This window comes from Corvus hawaiiensis, chromosome 5 (genome assembly GCF_020740725.1).
Source record: "Corvus hawaiiensis isolate bCorHaw1 chromosome 5, bCorHaw1.pri.cur, whole genome shotgun sequence".
In the NCBI taxonomy this organism is placed as follows: domain Eukaryota; kingdom Metazoa; phylum Chordata; class Aves; order Passeriformes; family Corvidae; genus Corvus; species Corvus hawaiiensis.
In genome coordinates this window covers 68,900,789-68,920,616 of record NC_063217.1, presented here as the reverse complement: position 1 = coordinate 68,920,616, position 19,828 = coordinate 68,900,789, and the positions used below count along the sequence as shown (strand labels likewise).

The following is a 19,828-nucleotide window of genomic DNA, read 5'->3' as shown; positions in this document are numbered from 1 at the left end:
ACAGAGCAATAACCCCAACTGCTGGATAATTAAATCAGCCCCCACTGCACATTGTCTTTGCTAAGTGAGTAGGAAACAAAAGGTGAGCTTCTAGCATTTCAGCAGACAGGTGATAAATCCACCAGCTGCAGCAAGTACTTTTCTGCAAAGCTCTCATGACAAATATAGCATGTGCCAGCTGTTTTTTTGGTTGAATTATACTATAATATGCTTCAGTTACTCTTAGTAATTATGAATTTTGTATACTGCCAGTACCTGCAGCTGTCTCTCATCCTGTTAATTTTTTTCTTTAATGAACATCTTAAAATAAGCAGCTATGGCTGCCAAACATTACACAAGTGCAGCCAAGAATAATGTTTTAGAAAAAGAGGCAACTTCTCCATCTCAAGATGCCACACAATTCATTCCATGTACTGTACAGGATGCAGGGAAAACGAGAAAGCAGTCGTGGCCAACACTTCATATACTGCCACCAGAAAAGGTCACTCCTCAGAGGCAGATTCTTTTCAATCACAGAAAAGATAAAAACTGAGAACACTCCAAACCCCACACATGCCTACTGATGAGTCAGGGACTCTTAACTATGACAAAGAAATGTGTCAGAGGCAGAAATTGGAACAAAGACACCCAAAATAGCTGCAATCAGATGGCTTAAGCTAAGCAAAGTCTTTAAATATAAAAACAATACAGCAAGGATTCCCTTTTGTTAAGTACTGACAATTATAATGCAAGTGACTATTAAGGAAATGAAGCCATCCAGTATAGTTCTTCAAATAAATGGGTTTATGCTACAACAAGTATTTTTTATTTTTTCCCCAAAAAGCTGTATCGTGCTACTAGACCATAATGGCAGATGAACAGGATTATTAATTTATTAGTTTGTTCATACTGTGTATTGTTACTGCATTCTATTACTTCTGTAATTAAAGACTTCAGATTTTTAAAACTCCTCAAATGCAATGTTACATAGAAGCAAACTTACTCTATCATTTAAGCCAATGTTTATACATTGTTTCATGCACTGTTTTGTAGAACAGACCTGTCTATACCTATTTCTACCCCTATTCAAGCTAAACTGTACCTAAACTGAGCAATCACCTACGTGTCTGACAGGCCAAAGCAATATCCATGGCAAAGTTGAGAGAACTGTCAATCTCCTATCAGGTTTTCAAGTTAAGAGTATCTACCTTTTTCCCTGTCTGCTGTTGTTCAGACCTAGTCCACTGAAGGGCATTCTGTGATGATTCAATCATTTGATTCAATATAAAACTTTGCTTATCGATGTGAATCTTCTTCTGTTCCCTGCTCCAGCCAGAATCGTGTTCAACAAAAATAAGCTCTTGGTGTTGGCCACTGGTGCAGAGTCTGGAAAGGGTTTATCTGCTCACCTGCAAAATTCTCTACCCCAACTCTTCCTTCTCAGGATAAGGATATAAAAATCTACAAAAAATACTGATATGCCAATGAGATGGGATCAACCATCTTTTGTATTCATGCATTCATCTACAAACCTGTAAAAGTGGGCTTTACAGAACAAATGAATCATCTGCCTCTACTTTTAAAACTTGCATACAGTCTGTCACTTCATTTTCTTTCAGCAAATGCTGGCAGATTGAGTTAATCTGGTTTTGCCTGAATTCTGCTGTCAGAACTGTCTCTCTCACCCCTTCTCATTCTACCCTCTGTTCTGTTGTTACTGAAGTTTGTTTCCTTCCAATTTGCAAATTTCCTGAATGTTCCTTTGGTGTTGCTGATTCCACTTTCTATCTGCTGTCATTTATTCTTCTCAGCTGAAGTCTGAAGAACTACAGAGCTTTACACTGATGCTGTAACAAGAGCAGTCTCAGCCAGCCTCTTCCCCCAAATGTGGCCAGAGGAACCATTCTTCTGGATTACAGCGCTTCAGTGAAAGCAAGAGCTTTTAAAAACTTGTGCATGCTTTCCTCATTTCTTTCAAAAGTAAATTCTTTCAAATGAAGACAAGAAAAGTAAAAAGCTGGAAGCACTTGATACTGATTTTTTTACCACGGCTGTCAAAGGCAGATGACCTTAAATTTTCAGGACATTCAAACTGACAGTGATCTTAGAGCCTACAACTTTACAACTGGAAGCTCTACACCTTGTAGATAGCAACAATAGTAACATGGATTCTAGTTCTTACCAAATTCTACACCCACTCGTGGAGAATGACACTGCAGATCCAAATAGCTTTTTCAACATTAAGTCTAATTCTGATTCAGTGATTTAGATTACTTGGACAACATTCCAGATATACAGCAGGAGGGGGAAAAATCAAATAGTAACTCAAGTATCAGTTAAACTGATAAACATAAAATACTTAAATTTTTCACTAAGACTTAAAAGCTCTTTTTGTGTTATTAAAGAAATTACATTTTGAAATAAGTTTGATAGTTTTATAAAATTTCTATACTTGTTTTCCAATTAAACCCCTATAAAGAATATGAAAGATGACTTTTTTTACAACTTTTAACAGTGATCACTCATTTTATACTATTTTACTGCTATTTTATAATTGTAAACATTTGCTGTCTAAGTTCACGTCAGTACCTATCACTAGAATGCAAGGCACATTTAAAATGGATGCAATCAGAGGTCAGAGCAGTTTGGTTTCTGACTCTGCCAGAGCAGACACTGTGGGAATAAAGGGAATAAACTTAGCAGTGAGTTGTTAGCCATGCTGCCAAGAGCAAAGGTTTTATTTAGAATGATGACCCATGTCACAAGGGGCACTGACCTTCTTAGTTACCTTCAGGGTTCACTGGCACAAGGATAGTGAAGCAAAACTGGCTCCTTGCCCTTCTGCAAGGTGAAGATGAGGTCTATTACCAATAAATTCTCCTTAAGATGCACACAGCATCCTAAGATGCTTAGAGGGAAGAAGGCTTTTCTCATAAATGAAGACTGTAATACATTTGTATGAAGAAAATGGTGCAATTTAGTCTACAAGCATTCAATGCACTGCCTCCCGTTTCAGCACTGGTTCTGAATTCCAAGTTCAGTTTTATCAGCAACATGTTTAACTTGAATGAGAGCCAAAGGTCTAGAAAAGCACAGAATAATTTTCAATGAAGCCTGGAAGTATCAATTTACTTATCAACACTTCTATCTACAGGTTTTTCACGGATCTACTGGATTCTTATGTTATTTACATTACATGATCTAAAATTACAGGTTGAAAAACTTACTTTTACTTCTTAATTTTTCAGATCAAAAATCCCCTAACACTCACTGATGTTGCTTCATTCCTTACAATTATTTAATGCTTCCTTCGTGCATATGGATTACACCTCATGAAAAAACCACTGCAGACTTAAGACCATGACAAATGAGCAGCACAGAAAATGGAAGTTAGCAGCTGCTGCTGGTAAGTTTAATAAAGAAGCCGAAGTGTTTCAGACACCCTCACATGGAAAAGGAAACCAATGAGGACAGAACAGGAAAACCATCATGACTTTAAGGCAAAGGAATGGGAAACACCTACACTAACAAATGGGACACTGAGTCAGTGTTTATGAGAGCTGCACTAACAGCAACCTCCTGGTGAAATGCAATCTAAAATGCCTCCCCCATCTACATGGATAGGACTTGGTCAGGAAGTTTCTAACTTCCTAAAAAGCCACTCAGCTATAAAACACTTTAGTATGCTGCAGGAGTAATGATTCTAGTTAAAAACTGTATTTTTGTGAAAAAATGAAATTCTGCTACATGTCACCAACACAACCTCTGCATTTGCTCACATATTTACATGAATCCTCCTTTCCCTTGGACCCCAGCATGAGGCTTGGTGAGAACATTTCCTTCATTAGCCTCAAGAGACCTTTCAAACAGAGCCTTTAATTAATAATAGATAAATGAATCTATTACCAGTATCAGTCTGTCATTTTGTGTTCTAACTGACATTTCCCTGATAAGTGCATTTGCTGCAAAATTATTCTGCTTTTTAAATAATCAGCAACTTGATTTTAGTTCACAACACAGTAAGAAGCGATTTGTTGCTCTGTACTTGCACTCAAAATGTTATTGTGATAGATGAAAATAAATATGATAATTACTCATTTATAATATAAGCAAGGACTTTTGTGTTGAGTAACTACTACAGCGTAATTCTAATTTTCATACCAACTGCATTCTGCACTACATCACTGGGTGTCTGGTAATGCATGTAAGGTGAAAAATAAGCTGGTTTTAAAATTTCCAGATACTACTGATAAGGTTCAGTTATACTACTTGCCACCATGGTATCAAAGCATCACTGCACAGATTTAACATGAAATTCCTGATGTCAGTCTAAATGACAACCTTCCTGTTTCTATTGCCAGCTTCCTTGCCAGGTAGAGCAAATGCCTGATAAAGACTTCTATTTCTAGCTTATACAGTATGAAAAAGCATAACACACCAAATCATATCATAAAGCAACTGACTTAGCTTTTAGACTTGCACCAAAATATCTACTGAAGTCACATAAATAGGGACATTTTCAAAATTTACTACCCATTTTTTATCCAGGTTCACAAAGCAGACTTCCTTGTATTTTCTATGTCAGCATTTTGCTGCAGATAAATAAGGTCTGAATCTTTTGGTCTGCTGTAACAACATTTTAACACTGAACAGTAAAGGTTTTAAAGGAAAACAGCTGTTTCACAGACAATTTTAATTATTTTGGAAGTCTGCAATTTTTCCCTTTTAATCGGAACTTGCTGAACCACATCCAGGATCTAGTGATGAACCTAGATGCTCAGCTGTGAGTTTTGTATTTTGATTTACAGAAAATAAGCTACAAGTTTAAGAGCTAAAATTTACCTTAGCATGGAACATTGCAAAATAATTTTCTTCTCCAGTTATTGCATTTACAAAAGATGCTGAAAAAGTATCAGTAAGAGCCAGCTAATTACATACAGTGAAGCTAACACCTCTAAAACTGTCAGTGAATCAACACAGCTCCCAGTGTCTCACAAAAATGCTCAATAGTGATGTCTTCTGAGAGAGACTTTTTCCTTTTTTAAAGAACTGTTTAATAATAATCTTTGCAAAATACAATATATTTTAAGGGAAAATAAAGCCAGCCTGTATCTGAACAGATAAGGTAAAAAACCCCTATAACTGTTTCTCAGGGGAAGTAAAGATGAGCACATACTTCACTGCAAAGATGGATATCCAGGTTAAGAGTAGTGGCAGGGTAGATTTTCCTGGCTTGTGTTTAGAGGTTTGGGTTCTAATTCCACTCACACCACTGGAATTCTGACAGCCAAGAAATGCCAAGCTATGCTTCAGAAACTGTAATTCCAAAATTGCATGGGATACTGGAAATATGATTGAAGCTGAGAATATGTAAAGCCTTACATTAATAATAAAACATGAAAAAACCCCAAGACAACCCCAAAGGAAATGACAGCTAGAATTCACAGGTTCCCAGTTTTAACAGGGAAAGGTTTTGCTTCAATGTTAACATGATAGTAAAGCAACTTCTAAAATCAGTCTGAGCAAAGAACCACATGAGTGCATCACTTTAAGTGATTAAAGGGTTGCTTCAAATGTATCAGTTTAACACAGCTGCATACCCTGAACTTTTGTTCTCAAACCCACTGAAAGATAATGCAATGTTATATTCCTTTCTAACCACTTTAATTTTAAAGAAATGAGACTTATGAAATCAAGCAGTTTAGCAGTTACTGTGGACCAGTGCGTCAACCTCCTCCAATTTTCAACCAATTTTGAAGAGGAAGAGATCTTGAGGACATACATTTCTATGCAGTTCTGTAAAACCACCAGGCTAATTTAATGTCAAATTAATAGTCTGCTTGAGCTAACTGAAAGTTTCCTGAGCCTAGAAATGAAATGAAGCAAAGGGCAAACTTGTGAAAATGAAAATATTCTTATATTCTGTACTGTAAGCACAAGTATCAGCCTAGAAATATGGATGAATTAAGAGAAAAGTAAAATGTATACCGTATTTTTTCTTAGGACAATCACACAACCCACTTTTATCTTCATTTATGACAACAAGTGCTCAGAAGAGAACATTGAGATGTACATTCTACGAGGTTTTTGTCCAGTTTATTTTAGAAGTCTGGAGACTCACTCCACAACTGATGCTTTTCTGAAGAGGTAAAGTTCTCATAATCCACAGCTAAAATTCTCTAAATTGAGTGTGCTGTACCTTGAAAGTCAAAAGTAATATATTCCATTTACCTTTTGTCATTACAAAAACTCACACATTATCAACAAGATAATGAAACAGTGTAACTTTTACTTCAGTGCTAACTTCACAGAGAGCATCAAGAGTTCTGTTTACATCATTCTTCTTGGTTTTGCTGCAAGCACATCTTTGACTCTGGATGGTTTGCTCCTCATGGTTTTTCACCACAGGTCTACTGCCATACACAAAATAATATCTGAAACACACTTTGCAGAAGGGGAACAAAACTGCACTTACTTCAGATTACGAATCCTGGCTTCTGTAGTTTCAGTGAGGTTTTTTGTTTCCTCTTTCCACCGGTTTGTTGCTTTTTGCTGAGCTACTAAGAGACGTCTGAGCTCAGCAGTGGACTTGTGACTGGTGTCCTCCATCTCCTTGAGTCGAGCTTCATACCCATGTTCTTTCACTGCATGCTCATGCTCCATTGTGCTTATCTAAAAAAGCCCCACAAATCCGGTACAATCAAATCTCTCAATCTCTCACTCTTCACCTTTTTTTTTTTCAGTTGTTTTACAATGCCTGAGTAAAATTTATAAACATTTGTTGAAAGCATGTAACATACAATAATTAAACTTCTAATTATATACTCAGAGATACATGTTCCCAAAGCCAATTTAAGCAAATAGTACAACTGACAATAAAGGATAATGAGCTGTGTATGCTTATTTTTGTAAGTAATCTTTATTCTTCTCCCTGGTGTTTTCTCCACAGAAACACGTTCTTTCTTTTTCATCTAGCTAAATGTGTTAGGAGTTTCTTAACTGCATCTGAAATCCTTGGTACATCAGAGGGAAATGAAATCAAGCAGTGAATCTTATCTGTGACTATAATGGAAGCCTGTCTGATTAAATATGAGACAGACAAAGATTTAGTATATGCCTTCTGTGCTCCATGTCCACTACCTATCTGTTACAAGATTCTGATCCTTTGTTTAAGCAAAGGGTTCTGGAGTTGGACAAGATTTCCTGGTAAATTTGACAGCTTCCTTTATCTTGTAGTGCAAAGTGGAAGCCAGATTGGAGATGGTCCCCATTCACACCTTGTAAAACTGCTTACTGAGGTTGTCTTCATTGCTCCAGATTCTTAGATCCCTTTTTTGGTATCTTTACACTGCAGAGGGGAAAGTACCAGCTTTGTATATTCAGAAAGCACATCAAGGGTCCAAGCTGTTCCCCCCTCCAGAAGCCAAGGGTACCATGAATCCTGGTACTGATGTTACTACTGATTCCTTACCCCACCGCCAGTCTGCTCAGGGGCATTTAATGGAACATGCTCAAAAAGAACAAACCAGCTTTCAGCCAATAATCTTGTTTGCAAGATTAAGCACAGAGAAGAATTTTTTCTGTCCAGAAAATACAGAGCCCAAGTTTGACAGCCCCACTATTAAATTATTTATTAGTTACACGCTGCCCTGACAACATGGTGCACACACAAGTAGAGGAACACTCTGGGCAGAAAGTCAGACATAGATTTCTAACACATTAGAGACAAAAAATAAATAAAGATCGGGAATTGCAATATTACTTAATGTATTCATCTTATTTTAAGCAAAGAACTTCTGGGGTCTTCTTATCACAGAGAATTTAATACACATTAAAATACAATTTAATTAGCAGAGATTGAGTTACCCCATGGATTCTGAGGACACACAATGCAACAATAAAACTACTTTTAAGCAGCAACCAGGAAGCATCATTGAAACTCTCAATCTTAATTTAAACATTTAATGCTTTTTTCTTAGAATTGCTGCCTTATTAAGCAAATATTAGTCTTACATTACAAAAAAAAAAAAAATATATAAAACATACCTTTATTTTAGCTCTTTGCTGAGCCTCCACTGCCAGTTTTCTCAAACCATCCATTTCATTTTGCAATTGTTCATTCTCTTGCTGAAGTTTTAGTCTTTGTTCACTGACAGAGGCACTCTTTTCTCTTTCTGAATCCAGAGTGCTTTGCAATTTAGAGATAACTTCCTGGCAACGAGATTTCTCTTCCTCAGAGCTAAAAGAGAAGGAAAGTCTGGCTGTAGCTGAAGAATTGAACAACTCCTGAACCAAAGGACAAAGGATATAGACCGGGAGCTATGCACAAATCAGCAAAGAATTTTATCATGATGGAATTGATAAAATCAATCTTGGGTTTGAAAATTATGGTATCTTGATATTATGTCTGCTACAGAATAAAAAGATTTCACAAAACCCTAACACACATTCAACAATTGGAAAAGTCTGAAATAATTTCCACTGCTTTCTCTTCTTACTTCTGTAAACATCTGTAACATCACTTACTTCATTTCCAGTTGTTTCAGTTTATTTTGTATCATCTGCAGACTCAGCTGAAGGTCATCTTTGGCAGCTTCTGCAAGTAAATACTTCTGATGCAGCTGCTCGAGCTGTCTACTGTTAGATTCATGCACTCTGTGCTCCCTGTAAACCTGAAGAGTAAACTTATATGTAAGTTTACTCCTCATTGCATCCTATTTTCTCATGATTTAAATTAAAACTGCATTTCTATCACTGTCACTGCAACTTGAAATAAAAAGTTTCCAAAGATCTAATCAGACATTTATTTAGTTTCCTGTCTGTTGATCTTAACTGGAATATGTACCAGCACTCCTCTGGATTATATTAAACATCTCTCTTTTGCTGTTTACACTTTTCAGAGAACTTTCTTTTTCAGTTTGGTGTTGCAGCTTTAAAACATTCTCTTGATTAAGAAAAAAAAACCCCAAACAACTAAACAACCTTGAAGTAAATACATGAAAATTTACAATTAAGAAAATCTACTCAAAAATAAAATAAGAAAGTTAAAGGAGAAACACGTGAAAAACAGGAAAAATCTATGTATTTTTTCCTTCTGAAATGAGATCTTAAATGTGATGTAAAAATACAAACAGTTGCCTTACCTTTTCAAGTTCTTCTTCCACTGCTCTCTTTTCTCTAATGGCTCGTTCAATTTGACTCTGTTTTTCTCCACATTCCTTTTTATAAAAGTCATTTTTAAATAAGATTGAATAAATCAAAATAAAAATTCAAGAAGTGCTGAAGCCAAACCCTGCCCAGTGTAAATGCAGTTCTTGCTCCTGCCATGGATGCATTTGATTATATTTACCTGCTCATTATCTTCTCTATAGGATCACTCAATACACAGACTAAGACAATGTAAAATGAAACCTTTTTTAAAAAAAACTAATGCATAAATAGGTGCATAAGCACTGAATTCTTGTGGTCACCTGCATGATTTATTATGTAGTTATTGATGTTTTATGTATTTATTTACAAGTTCCTGGTTCATTCAAAATATGATGACTGTGATCCACAGACTCTCTTAGGATAGTTTATCAGCTTTCATATATTTCATTTCTACACACAACTACAGATAAGCACAGAAGGCTGAGTTTAGCGTATCTCTGAAAAAAACAGGGATTCTTAAGAAAAGCCATCACATGGGAAATATTTTCTAGAGCACAGATCTCACTGTCAAAATGCCTGTGAACCCATCTCTGGAGACATGCAGCATGTAATGCGCTATACAGTAACAGAGGAATGTCCCACACAATTACTCATTCATCACATTTAGTTGACCTAAAATACTAAATTCTAGCGAAAGTATTTGATCAGCAAAACCCAGAAGTCTCAAATGTTTTGCTACTGAAAATACTTTTATCAGTCAACTCCATACCATCTGAAGAGCTGAAACTTCTTCTGTCAGCCGAGAAACCTGCACATTACATTGCTTCTTTGCAGTGTCTACCTGTGACCAAAACAAAACTACAAAATTAGTCCCACAAACTACTTTTCCATCTTGCTTTTTGACACACATATACACATATAGTCTATATGTGGTGCATGTATATAAAGCATGAAAATACCTGGGACTGCAATAACTGAAAACTCTTATGATATAAACGTTAGAAGAATGATTATTATCAATCCATACTACTTTAACTGAGGGTGTTTAGAAAACACAAAAGCACAAATGAAGACGCCACAACAAGTGTCATTTGTATCTTCACAGTGCAGACCTCTCCATACCAGTGTCTGCAGAGACATCAACAGTTTTGGTTCTTGTTTAGGATACACGTCTAGACAATAAATGCTGAAGAGTATGGTGCTATCAGCAGGCTGCTTTGCCATTTATATTATCCAAACTCTTTTAAGAAAACTGGTCATGATGACTGTGCACCAGCAGTAGCTTTGCACTCGGAGGAAAACCAAAAAATCTTCCTATTCTTTCTAAAGATAGTAACTTACTTCCTTTCTAATTCTTGCAGCAGTGCTTTCTGCAAGTTGAGACATTTCATCCTTCAGTTTTTTGATTTCTTCTTCCTTTTGTTTCTCCTCAAAGAATGCCTAGAAGAAAAATAACAAAATGAAATACGACTGATATTTCAGTGTGATACTAGGAGCACCAATAGAAAAACCCATACTGCTCAAAAGACACCTTTTTTTCCTTTTTACCTTGGAGTAGCTGACACTGAGACTCAACAAGAAAACAAGAACAGTGAAAACATGTACTAAATGCACATTCTTGTAAATCAGAACCACACAAAGAGTTAGTGACAGTAGATGCCTGTTTCTGTTGGGATGGGGAGATTTTGGCTGAGCATGGAATTATACAGAAGAAAGCACAGGAATCCAGAGCAAAAGGCAAAACTACTCTCCAGTGTTCTATCTGGGGCCAGGATGTCTAATAAGAAAGGTCTCTCTTAGGAAACGGAATACCTTTAGACACACACACTCCTACATATAGCCAAGCATTTTATATTAAATTACTCATCTCCCAGAAAACTAAAAGTAAAGGAATAAAGATTTATAAGTAGCTAAGGAACATGCATGCAGACACTCTCATGCTGGGTAACAGTGAATCGTGAGAATTACAGAAAAAAGTGTAGCAAGGAACTCTTCCTCTGGGGGATGTAAAAAGCTACTGATTTTACAGTGTAACAGGAGAAAAGATTACAGAATACAGGATTTTTGATCTCACCTACCAAGAATCCTAGGTGGCACACAGAGAATGTGTATATGCATAAAGGGAGAAGGACGTAAAAAAGCCCCTAATGGATGAAATAAACTAAACCCACGGAAGGTTACTCACTCCAGGCAGTAACACGCCATTTCATTGGCCATGCTCTCTTTTACTGCTCCCATACAATTCAACTTTGTTTTTTATTACTCAAACTACTCTCAAAATTCTTCAGATGTCTGTTTATAAGCTTAGCTTCGTGTGCTTTATAATGTGAACAGAAGAAGTGTTATTGTAATTTCCACCTCCATCTTCTACAGAGCAGGGAGAAGACAATTTAAAACATAACATGTTAACAGATATGTATATTAATGTGCATTTTTTTCTTCTGTTCATTAATAGAACATTTTTTTCCCTTTGTTCATTAAATTTTCTTCCCAGCTTGAAAAATTCAGGATGTTAGCCAGAGCAGTAAATTAAGAACTATCTGCTTTGTTTTGGCTCCTTGAGCCATATATTCGTATCTATATTTTTGGCATCAACATTATTCTATGATAGTTTAATCACACATTGTACATAAAAGTTTCTTTTAAGGCCTCTCCACATGTCTAGATTTCTTTGTTGATGACTGCACTTATTTTGTTTCCTATGTCTTGTTGGAAACAGTTATAAATTCATAACAGAACCTTCCTTTTTATTCTGACGCCACCAATTTGTTTGTGAGTACTTGGTAAGAGACTCTGAACTCTTGTCAAAAACTTTGGAAGATTCATGTTTAGGTACAGTGCTATCCCTCAGATCACCTTTGTCCAGGCAACCAACATATGCTTTGAAGTTTATACTGTATGACAAGTCTGAGTGATGTGTGGTCACATCCCAGTTTGCTCTCTATGCACAACTAATTTTAGCACAGCAGACATAAAAGAAACTAGTTTGTGTATCCTAAACACCCTAATTTCTAGGTAATACCTTCATCCAATGACTTACCTGACTTTTTTCCAGGTTAGCTTCTTCCAAGAGCTGTATGCAATCTTGGACTTTTACAACAGCATCATACCTCTCACTTTCTAGATTGGCAGACTTGGCCTGAAGCTCTCTGATCTGTTCCTCCAGGGCTACTCTTTCTGTTCTCAGCCGTTCAGCATCTTGAATAGTAACACACAATCTACAAGACAGTAGAAATTTAACGATGTGATGGCTAATTAAGACACTGATCCATTCAAACTGAGCTATTAGGAAGTATCTGTTCATAAATTGTCCAAACTGCATTGTTTTCAGCCTGTTTTTGGACAGAGTATTTTGAGTTTGATGGTTAATCAAGTCCTAGAAAGAAACAGAATTAAAGGAGTTAACTCAGATATCTAATCTCAGAAGATCCTTAGAAGAATCCCAGTGATACCCTGGGATACATCACTAAAAATGCTCTATATTAAACCAGAATAGAACAGCCCCAGAAGAAATAAAGTTTTCCTCTGTGGAGGAAATGGAGTAATTGGATGCGGGCAATGAAGTTGCAGCTATAGTATTAGAGACAGAAAACCACTGGTAATTTCACAACAGCTCAGGAATTCTTATTGTTTAACTATGATTGTCAGTATTGGCAGGCACAAGAAAGGACAAGAGAGCCTCAGAGGGATCGTCAAAAACATCTCTTTGTTATTTCCTAACATGTTTGCCACAAACACATACGAAGACAGACAACCCCTCTATTTTGGTAGAGCCAAGGCATAATTTTTGCATGTATCTTGTTTGTTAGTAACACACCATGAGCTCTCTTTACCTTATTTCCAATTGTTTCATACTAGACTGCATTTGCTGCAAGCGTTTGTCAGATGTTGTTTCTCTCTCCTGGGCAGATATCCTGTCTTCTTCCTGGAAAGAACCAAAGTATTATCCAGACATGGTTTGAGCTTCCCTGAACAAAATAAAGATATACTTACATAAAACAAGCTAGATAACAACTTGCAGTTAATTTAACGTCAGCATTCAGAAAATGACTGTCCATTCAACTGCAACAAATTATTTCTTTCTCTACAATACCTTTCTGTCCAACTGGCTCTGAAGCTTCTCTTTCAATGTTGTCATTTCTTCAAGCTTTGCATTTGCTGCCTGTCCATCAATTTTGGCTTGCCTGTATATCAAGAAAACAATTATTATAGAAGGACAAAAAGGGCCCATTAAAACTTTGTTGGAACAGCTGTGAAGGGTAGAAAAACCTCACAATATTGTTCTTACAGGGCAGAAGAGGTTTCCCCCTTCTCCTTCTCACTGTGTGGCAGAGAGAGAGAGGAATACCAAATTCCAAAGTCCTGTGGAAATGACTTCTTAAAGACAGGTTAGGAGGAAGGTGTATGCATTTGATTAAAGGAGGAGGACTAGGCAATCAAAAACTTCAAGTGATTCAATAACAAGTATAATTAGTCACAGATATGTAGCAGAGAAGTCTTCTGCAGAATTAGATTTCACTTTTTAGAGCAATAGGACTAGGAATTTAAAAAATCATTATACACTTCTAAAGAATTTAGCTGATGAGCTTTGTAATCTGAGTAATTTTTGTGGGCTGAAGGAGAAGAGGAAAAAAAAAGAAAGGAATTCTTAGTGAATGATGTAAATGACTAGTGGTTCTTCATCCTCAGTAGAAAAGTCTGCTGAAAAAAGCAACCCTCCTCCTCCTCTGACTTGGGAACAGAAAGACACAGAGAGCCTTCACCTGGGGTGTAACCCAATTATTAGGCTAAATTTAAAAACCAATGACTGACTCCATGATAAAGTTAGAAGAGAGAAAACATGTATTACATTAGCTCATGCAAACTGCAGCACCAATAGTCATGAAAAAACCTAGAAAATATTTAATACTTCTAACAATCAACTTCAAACAAAAACTTCTTATAGAAATAATGGTTTTGAATTCAGGGCATAAAAGTCAATACTGTACATACACGAAAATCTTAAGCAAAATATACATAATCCAAGCAATTTTACAGCAAATACTTTACTTCAGCCCAATTAATTGAAAAAGTTAATTTGGTTACAATTTCTTTAACAAGCAAAATCTACAATAAAACCATTATTCCTAAACACAGGGTCTTCAGTGCAGGTCCAAAACTTTGACCCTTCTCCATCTGAAACGTTGCATCTTTCTCCTGCAAGAAGTACTGTAAATTCAGGAGGACACTAAATTGCCTCCTGCCAAATATTTTAAGTGTTGTAAAACAATAAAAACCCAAAAGGCAGCGTAAGAAGGGAAAAATAAGAAAAACATAAAGACATCATGAAAAATAAGAGCACCTTAAGTATTAAAAATGCATTTGAACACCAAATTCAGATTCAGATTGAATTCAGATGCATGCAAATGCAACAAATTGATTGTAAAGAGGAAGCTTTTATTCTACACTATGCAATCTATCTTTAACCTCATCTTAGCAAGTTATCTCTGTTTGAGAGCTTTAAGATTCTGAAATGCAGATCCATGCCCTAGCAATGCCACGTTTCTTAAATTTGCGTGTTTTATCCAGGCCATACAAACCTAATTTAAACCTAAATTCTACAACACACGAGTTGGTTTTTTTCAATCTACTTTTGCATTCCTGACTTAGCACTCTATTACCATAAATCATGTAAAACTATTAAAAACATCCAAAAGGATTAGAACTGTCTGCACTATATGCTATATAATCCATGCAGACTATGTCTTCATGTTTACCAGAAGCAACTGGTGAAAATATTCCAGACTTCTTGGAGAACCACTGTAGCACTTTTTAGGGCTAGACAGAGCTGCTCCTATTAACTTTGGGAGCAAAACCCAGCAGAGTTTTTAGGTGTGCAAGGACTTTAGGCTGATCTGAGAAGGAAGTGAGCATAATCAGTGCCTGTAATTACAGACAGATAATGACTGAATTTCTTGTTTTACCTCAATCCATAAATCTACTGTTGAATGAAAAAAAATTTTAATTTGACCTCAACTATCACTAGTTAGAAGAGAGAACAGACACAGTAAACTGGCATTGAATAGACTTCAGCTGTAAACACAAATCATCACGAAATTGTGTCACAGATATTATTTTGCCTTTTCCTTGATATACTCCAGGTGTAATTAACACTTCTTTTGCCTTTAACTTCCACATCACCTGTGGTTTAGAGCTCTTTATTGATATGGAGTGAAAGCAAATTTTATTAAAATGATTAAAAATTGGAAGCTTGTTTGAACATTCAAATTTCAGAACTGTGATGAGCAACCATGTAACTGGCATTTGAGCAAACTGTATTCTAATGAAAGCCTATCTTCACAATCAATTGTGCTGTGATAATGACACTTTTTTTCCTTTTAAATCAAAGGTCAAATGTGGACTATTTCAGGGAAAAGCTGAACGGAGTAACACTAACTGGACATACGTTACCATAACACTAATGATGTCCAACAAGCTTCAGAGACAGTTACTGAAACCATTGTAACTACGAGGATGAAATTATCTTGCAGCACAAACAAGGCCCATGACACAGCAGCAGGTTAGGAAAAGCTATAGAAAAGATATTAATTTTTTTTTAAATCTTCCTGGTTTATACCTCAGTTGTTTTCGTAGCTGCTCTAGTTCCACATTTTGTTCTGTCACAGTTTTCAGAAACTGCTGATTGGTCTGCAAAAAAAAAGAGATATTTGCAACATGTTCATTACAGTATTGAAAATCTTATACATTCAGAATTATTATAGGACATTTCCACAGAATATTGTACCATAAATTTAACGCTGTAGCTGGTCTTCAAGTGCCAAGGTTTATGCAGAGTATTTTATAAAGGTGAAAGCAAAGAGATGCTCCTCCCCTTCTTTCCCCATACCTTGGTATGTAAGAACTTCATGAGACAGTAACTGTAGTAGCTGAGACCTGTCATTTGCACTTCCATCTAGTTTAGGGGTCTGGAATCCCTTGTGACACAGTAGACCACGCACTGCTGCGAAGACTTCCTGTGTTTTAGGGACAAGGGACGACGAGCAATTGCTCATCCTTCCTTCTTTTCTATGAAAGCCACAGTACTGGAGGTGTAATTCTCGTTCCACTGTCTTCCTATTTAAGAATAATTTCCTATTTTTATGAAAACTAGCCTTTTCTAAAGTTCACATATACCTTACACTGAGATATTAAAGATGACCACAATGGCAGGCAGCATTCAAAAGGCACAATATTCTCCTTTTCCCACCTCTCTCCTATTAATCGTTATGTTGTTCTTGCTTTTTTGACTGTTGCTAAGAATTGTTTTCAGGCACTTCCTACTTCTAAAATATCTTTTCTGGGTGGTAACAGTCCATTTCAAGACCATCATGGAGTACCCAAAGCAAAAACCCCATCTTGCCCACAGTTAACATTTTGGTTTTATTAATATCAACAAAATGTCAGATAAAATTAACTCAGATAATCAACAAGATCTTTCTGCAGACTTCTGCAGTTCACATCAGTTTTTTAATATCAGCAGTGAACACTGTTGCTTCAATACTGAATCTCATTTCCAGAACATGCATAATATGCTGAACAATTCTAACCTGAGCACACCTAGGAAACACAGCTGTTTTACCACAATAAAAAACGTGGCTAATTAATGTGTCTCTTCCTATTTTTCAGTTTGTTAGTTCAAAAAAGGGCTTGATGCTTTATCCCATGACATCTTTATGCCTTTGGTAACAGATGGCATCAAACGTTTTTTGGATCATGCAAACAAATGGATTATCTTTATCTTAAATACTGTCTTAACTCTTTTCTCTGATGTGAGGAAAAAAGGTTTCAGTGAGAAAAACAAAAGAGTAGGCTGCTGGAGTAGGTTATGAGTCTTTTAGCACTGCCATTATTCAAAATAAACACTCAAAAAAAATCATACAGGAATCATGACTTTCAAAAACAAAGCTGCTCAATCAAAAACTTAAAAACTTCATCCCCTCCTGCACCTCAATTTTTCTACAAAAAACTACCTGACAGTTTCTCCTAAAACTGTTTGTCCGTTTTGGAAGTCTTAGGCTAAAGCTTAGTGACTAAAAAGCTTCACAGTCTAAGGATGTGAATAAAGCATTGGAAGATTATTAGAGCTCAGAAAAATGTGCAAAAAGGACAAAGACACTGAAGACAGCAGTACCAAAGTAGGAATGGATAAACATGTGCCAGAGGTAGCATATCCAAGAGGGCATAATTAAAAAAAATGTTTCCTTTGTGAAGACGTTTTTGAATGTGTGAAGTACACTAATCACACACTATAATTCTGAGTGTAAGCTTACCACTGAATTATAAAAGAGCTCACATAAAATTAAAAGCTGACCTCTCAATCACCTTGACCTGGTGTTTGGAGTTCAGGAATAAAGATATCACTACTTTCTGGCTGCTGGAGAAGTTTGCAAATTTGATTGGCATAATTTCTTTTTCAACCATGTATGTATGAAGGACTTTTTGCTTTGGTTTTTTACTTTGGGGGGGTCAAGGAGGAAAATAAATTCTAGTTCACTGCTCAGAAGGTTTTACTCACCAACTCTATCTTCTCCTTGGCCATGTGCAGCTGCCGAGTCAACTGCTGAAAGCTAGTCAGTTGATCCTAAAAAGAGAATTCAGAGTTTCTTATAATCATTATAATCATAAAGAGTGCACAATGAGAAAGCTTCAGAGTCAACTGAAAACATTTGCAACTGCCTCCTTCCAAAAGTCACATGCACTTACTATCAAAACATGAAAGTACAGATGAGCAGTGCCCTTGAAGAGCCACACAGACTGTGAGGCTGCTACAAGCATTTTTGCTAAGCAAAGTAGCAGACATGTACCCCTTAATTCAAAAATGCCTGTTATGGACATTTTAATTTGCTCTTTGCCATACAGGATGTCTTGTGTCCATACCAAATAAGCTCTTGAGTCCCTGAATGTCTATCATCCTAGGAGAACTAGGATAACCCAGAAAAACCATCTGCAGCATGCCAGGTGCCTTCAGAGCAGAGAGAGGACTGAAGTCCCTGAGATTAAACACCTTCTAATGGTGCTATCTAACAGTCTCAAGGCCAAGGATATGCTAGAAACCTATTCCTGCTCCTCTCTTACCAACTACATCCAGTCCTTATGACAGCCTCTCTCCTCCTTGCCTTCCATCAATTCTAATTCTACTTGATCTTACCTATTTCTGTTTAGCTCTGACAGCTCTTTGCTGCTCCTTCAGTGAAAGCTAAACCTAAAATAGAAGTTTATTTAACTGAAGAGCTGTTTTCTCTGGGAGACCAGTAGCATTTAAGAATAAAAGGCTGTTTAACCTTGTTCTTGTCACAGTGGCATTAATATCCACCCAAGATTTAGTTACTAATAAAAATGGAATCTGGCAGCCCGAAACCCTCCCACAGCTACCAGTGACTCTCTGTACTCTACTGTTTGAGTATGTTATTAGTAACTGCAATACAACACAAGAAATAATCTAATAGAAGAAACAGGAGCAGAAAGCTGGAACTACACAAAGGTAAGAGTCCTCTTAACTATTCCTTGAAATAATTATGAAACTTGACAGAGTACAACAGCTGCACAAACACTTACCCTGTTTCTCAGAAAAGATCACATCACTAAGGTGAACTTAATACCACAAAAGCCCAAAAATCAGTAAGAAAATATTTGAGGTGAGCTGTAACTGTGCCCATAAGTCAAATGTGTTCAAAACCAGAGATGAAATATTAAAATAATTTTCAGGTTCTCTTTACAGGCCTAGAAATACATGCAGCAAGGTACATGCAGGCACCAAGTTTCTATTAGTTCTTCACACACTGAGCATCTTTACATAGCTCACCAGAGCAGAGCAGCTTTTCTAAGAATTTCCTGAAAGGCCTTCCCCAGGCACAGCAGAAGAGAACCAGGCTGCTAAACACAAGCTAGCATTAGACAAATACTAGAGAACTTGATTTTTCAACTGTTTACACATGTTTCTTTACTGAGGAACAGCAGGAAATGGAGACTACTTTTCTAACTATTCAAACAAGAGAACAGATGAAAGACTTTCCCCTCAGAATTCAGAAATCTTAAGCAACTTTTTCAGATGTTTTACTGCACTGAAGATTTCTGACCATTCAATTCAAACACAGGATTATTAATATGCACATGCATATTTTGTGCATATATATATACACACATGGAAAAAACTAAAAATGAACAAAAATGAATGAAAATTACATTCTGCTTTTTCCTTTCAGCCACAAGAATCTGCGTTTCAGTCAGGCGCTCCTGGTACTGCTGCTGAAGTCGATCGTGCTCCTGTAACAGCGTCTGCCAGCGGTCAACTGCTTGGTCTTTTTCCTGAGTTACAGAATAACATTCTATTATAGCACACTTATCTTCCTCTATCATTCTCTAAAAAGACAGGCCTTAACTTCTATTTTGACAAAGTGCCATTACTTATGCTTTTCTCTGCACATATTTTAATTACACAGAGAAAATGGCAAACTCAGGTGCAGAGAAACAGATGCTTGGAAGTTCAAACTCTACTTACAAGTAAATTCCAAGTTTTCTGCTTTTTAATTTTTTTTTTGAAGAGCTCAAACTTTTTTACAGGTCTTTAAGGTAGACCTACACTTGAGATAATATTCAAATACCAAAATTCAGCTGTCGAGTTCAACTTAATCATACAAAACAAGATTGATATATTGTAATA

At 36.5% G+C, this 19,828-nt stretch overlaps 1 protein-coding gene across 3 annotated transcripts in view; it reads right to left on the bottom strand.

Moving 5' to 3' along the window:
- Positions 1-19,828, bottom strand: part of SCLT1 (sodium channel and clathrin linker 1) — a 32,292-nt gene that overhangs the window by 5,494 nt on the left and 6,970 nt on the right. Inside the window, exons 7-20 of one of the 3 annotated variants that reach the window (XR_007203548.1) lie at positions 19,351-19,473; positions 17,684-17,749; positions 15,746-15,816; positions 13,223-13,313; positions 12,963-13,054; positions 12,170-12,347; positions 10,471-10,569; positions 9,899-9,970; positions 9,123-9,197; positions 8,506-8,651; positions 8,026-8,218; positions 6,455-6,651; positions 5,968-6,178; positions 916-2,820 (exon numbers count right to left, since the gene is read on the bottom strand). Coding sequence is in view for 1 of the 3 variants with exons in the window: in XM_048303258.1 (XP_048159215.1) it covers positions 6,455-6,651; positions 8,026-8,218; positions 8,506-8,651; positions 9,123-9,197; positions 9,899-9,970; positions 10,471-10,569; positions 12,170-12,347; positions 12,963-13,054; positions 13,223-13,313; positions 15,746-15,816; positions 17,684-17,749; positions 19,351-19,473 (1,403 nt within the window). In the remaining 2 variants the exon portion in view is untranslated. Of the gene's footprint in view, positions 1-915; positions 2,821-5,967; positions 6,179-6,454; positions 6,652-8,025; positions 8,219-8,505; positions 8,652-9,122; positions 9,198-9,898; positions 9,971-10,470; positions 10,570-12,169; positions 12,348-12,962; positions 13,055-13,222; positions 13,314-15,745; positions 15,817-17,683; positions 17,750-19,350; positions 19,474-19,828 lie in introns of those variants that run through there. The other 2 variants (XR_007203547.1, XM_048303258.1) reach the window with 2 other exon arrangements.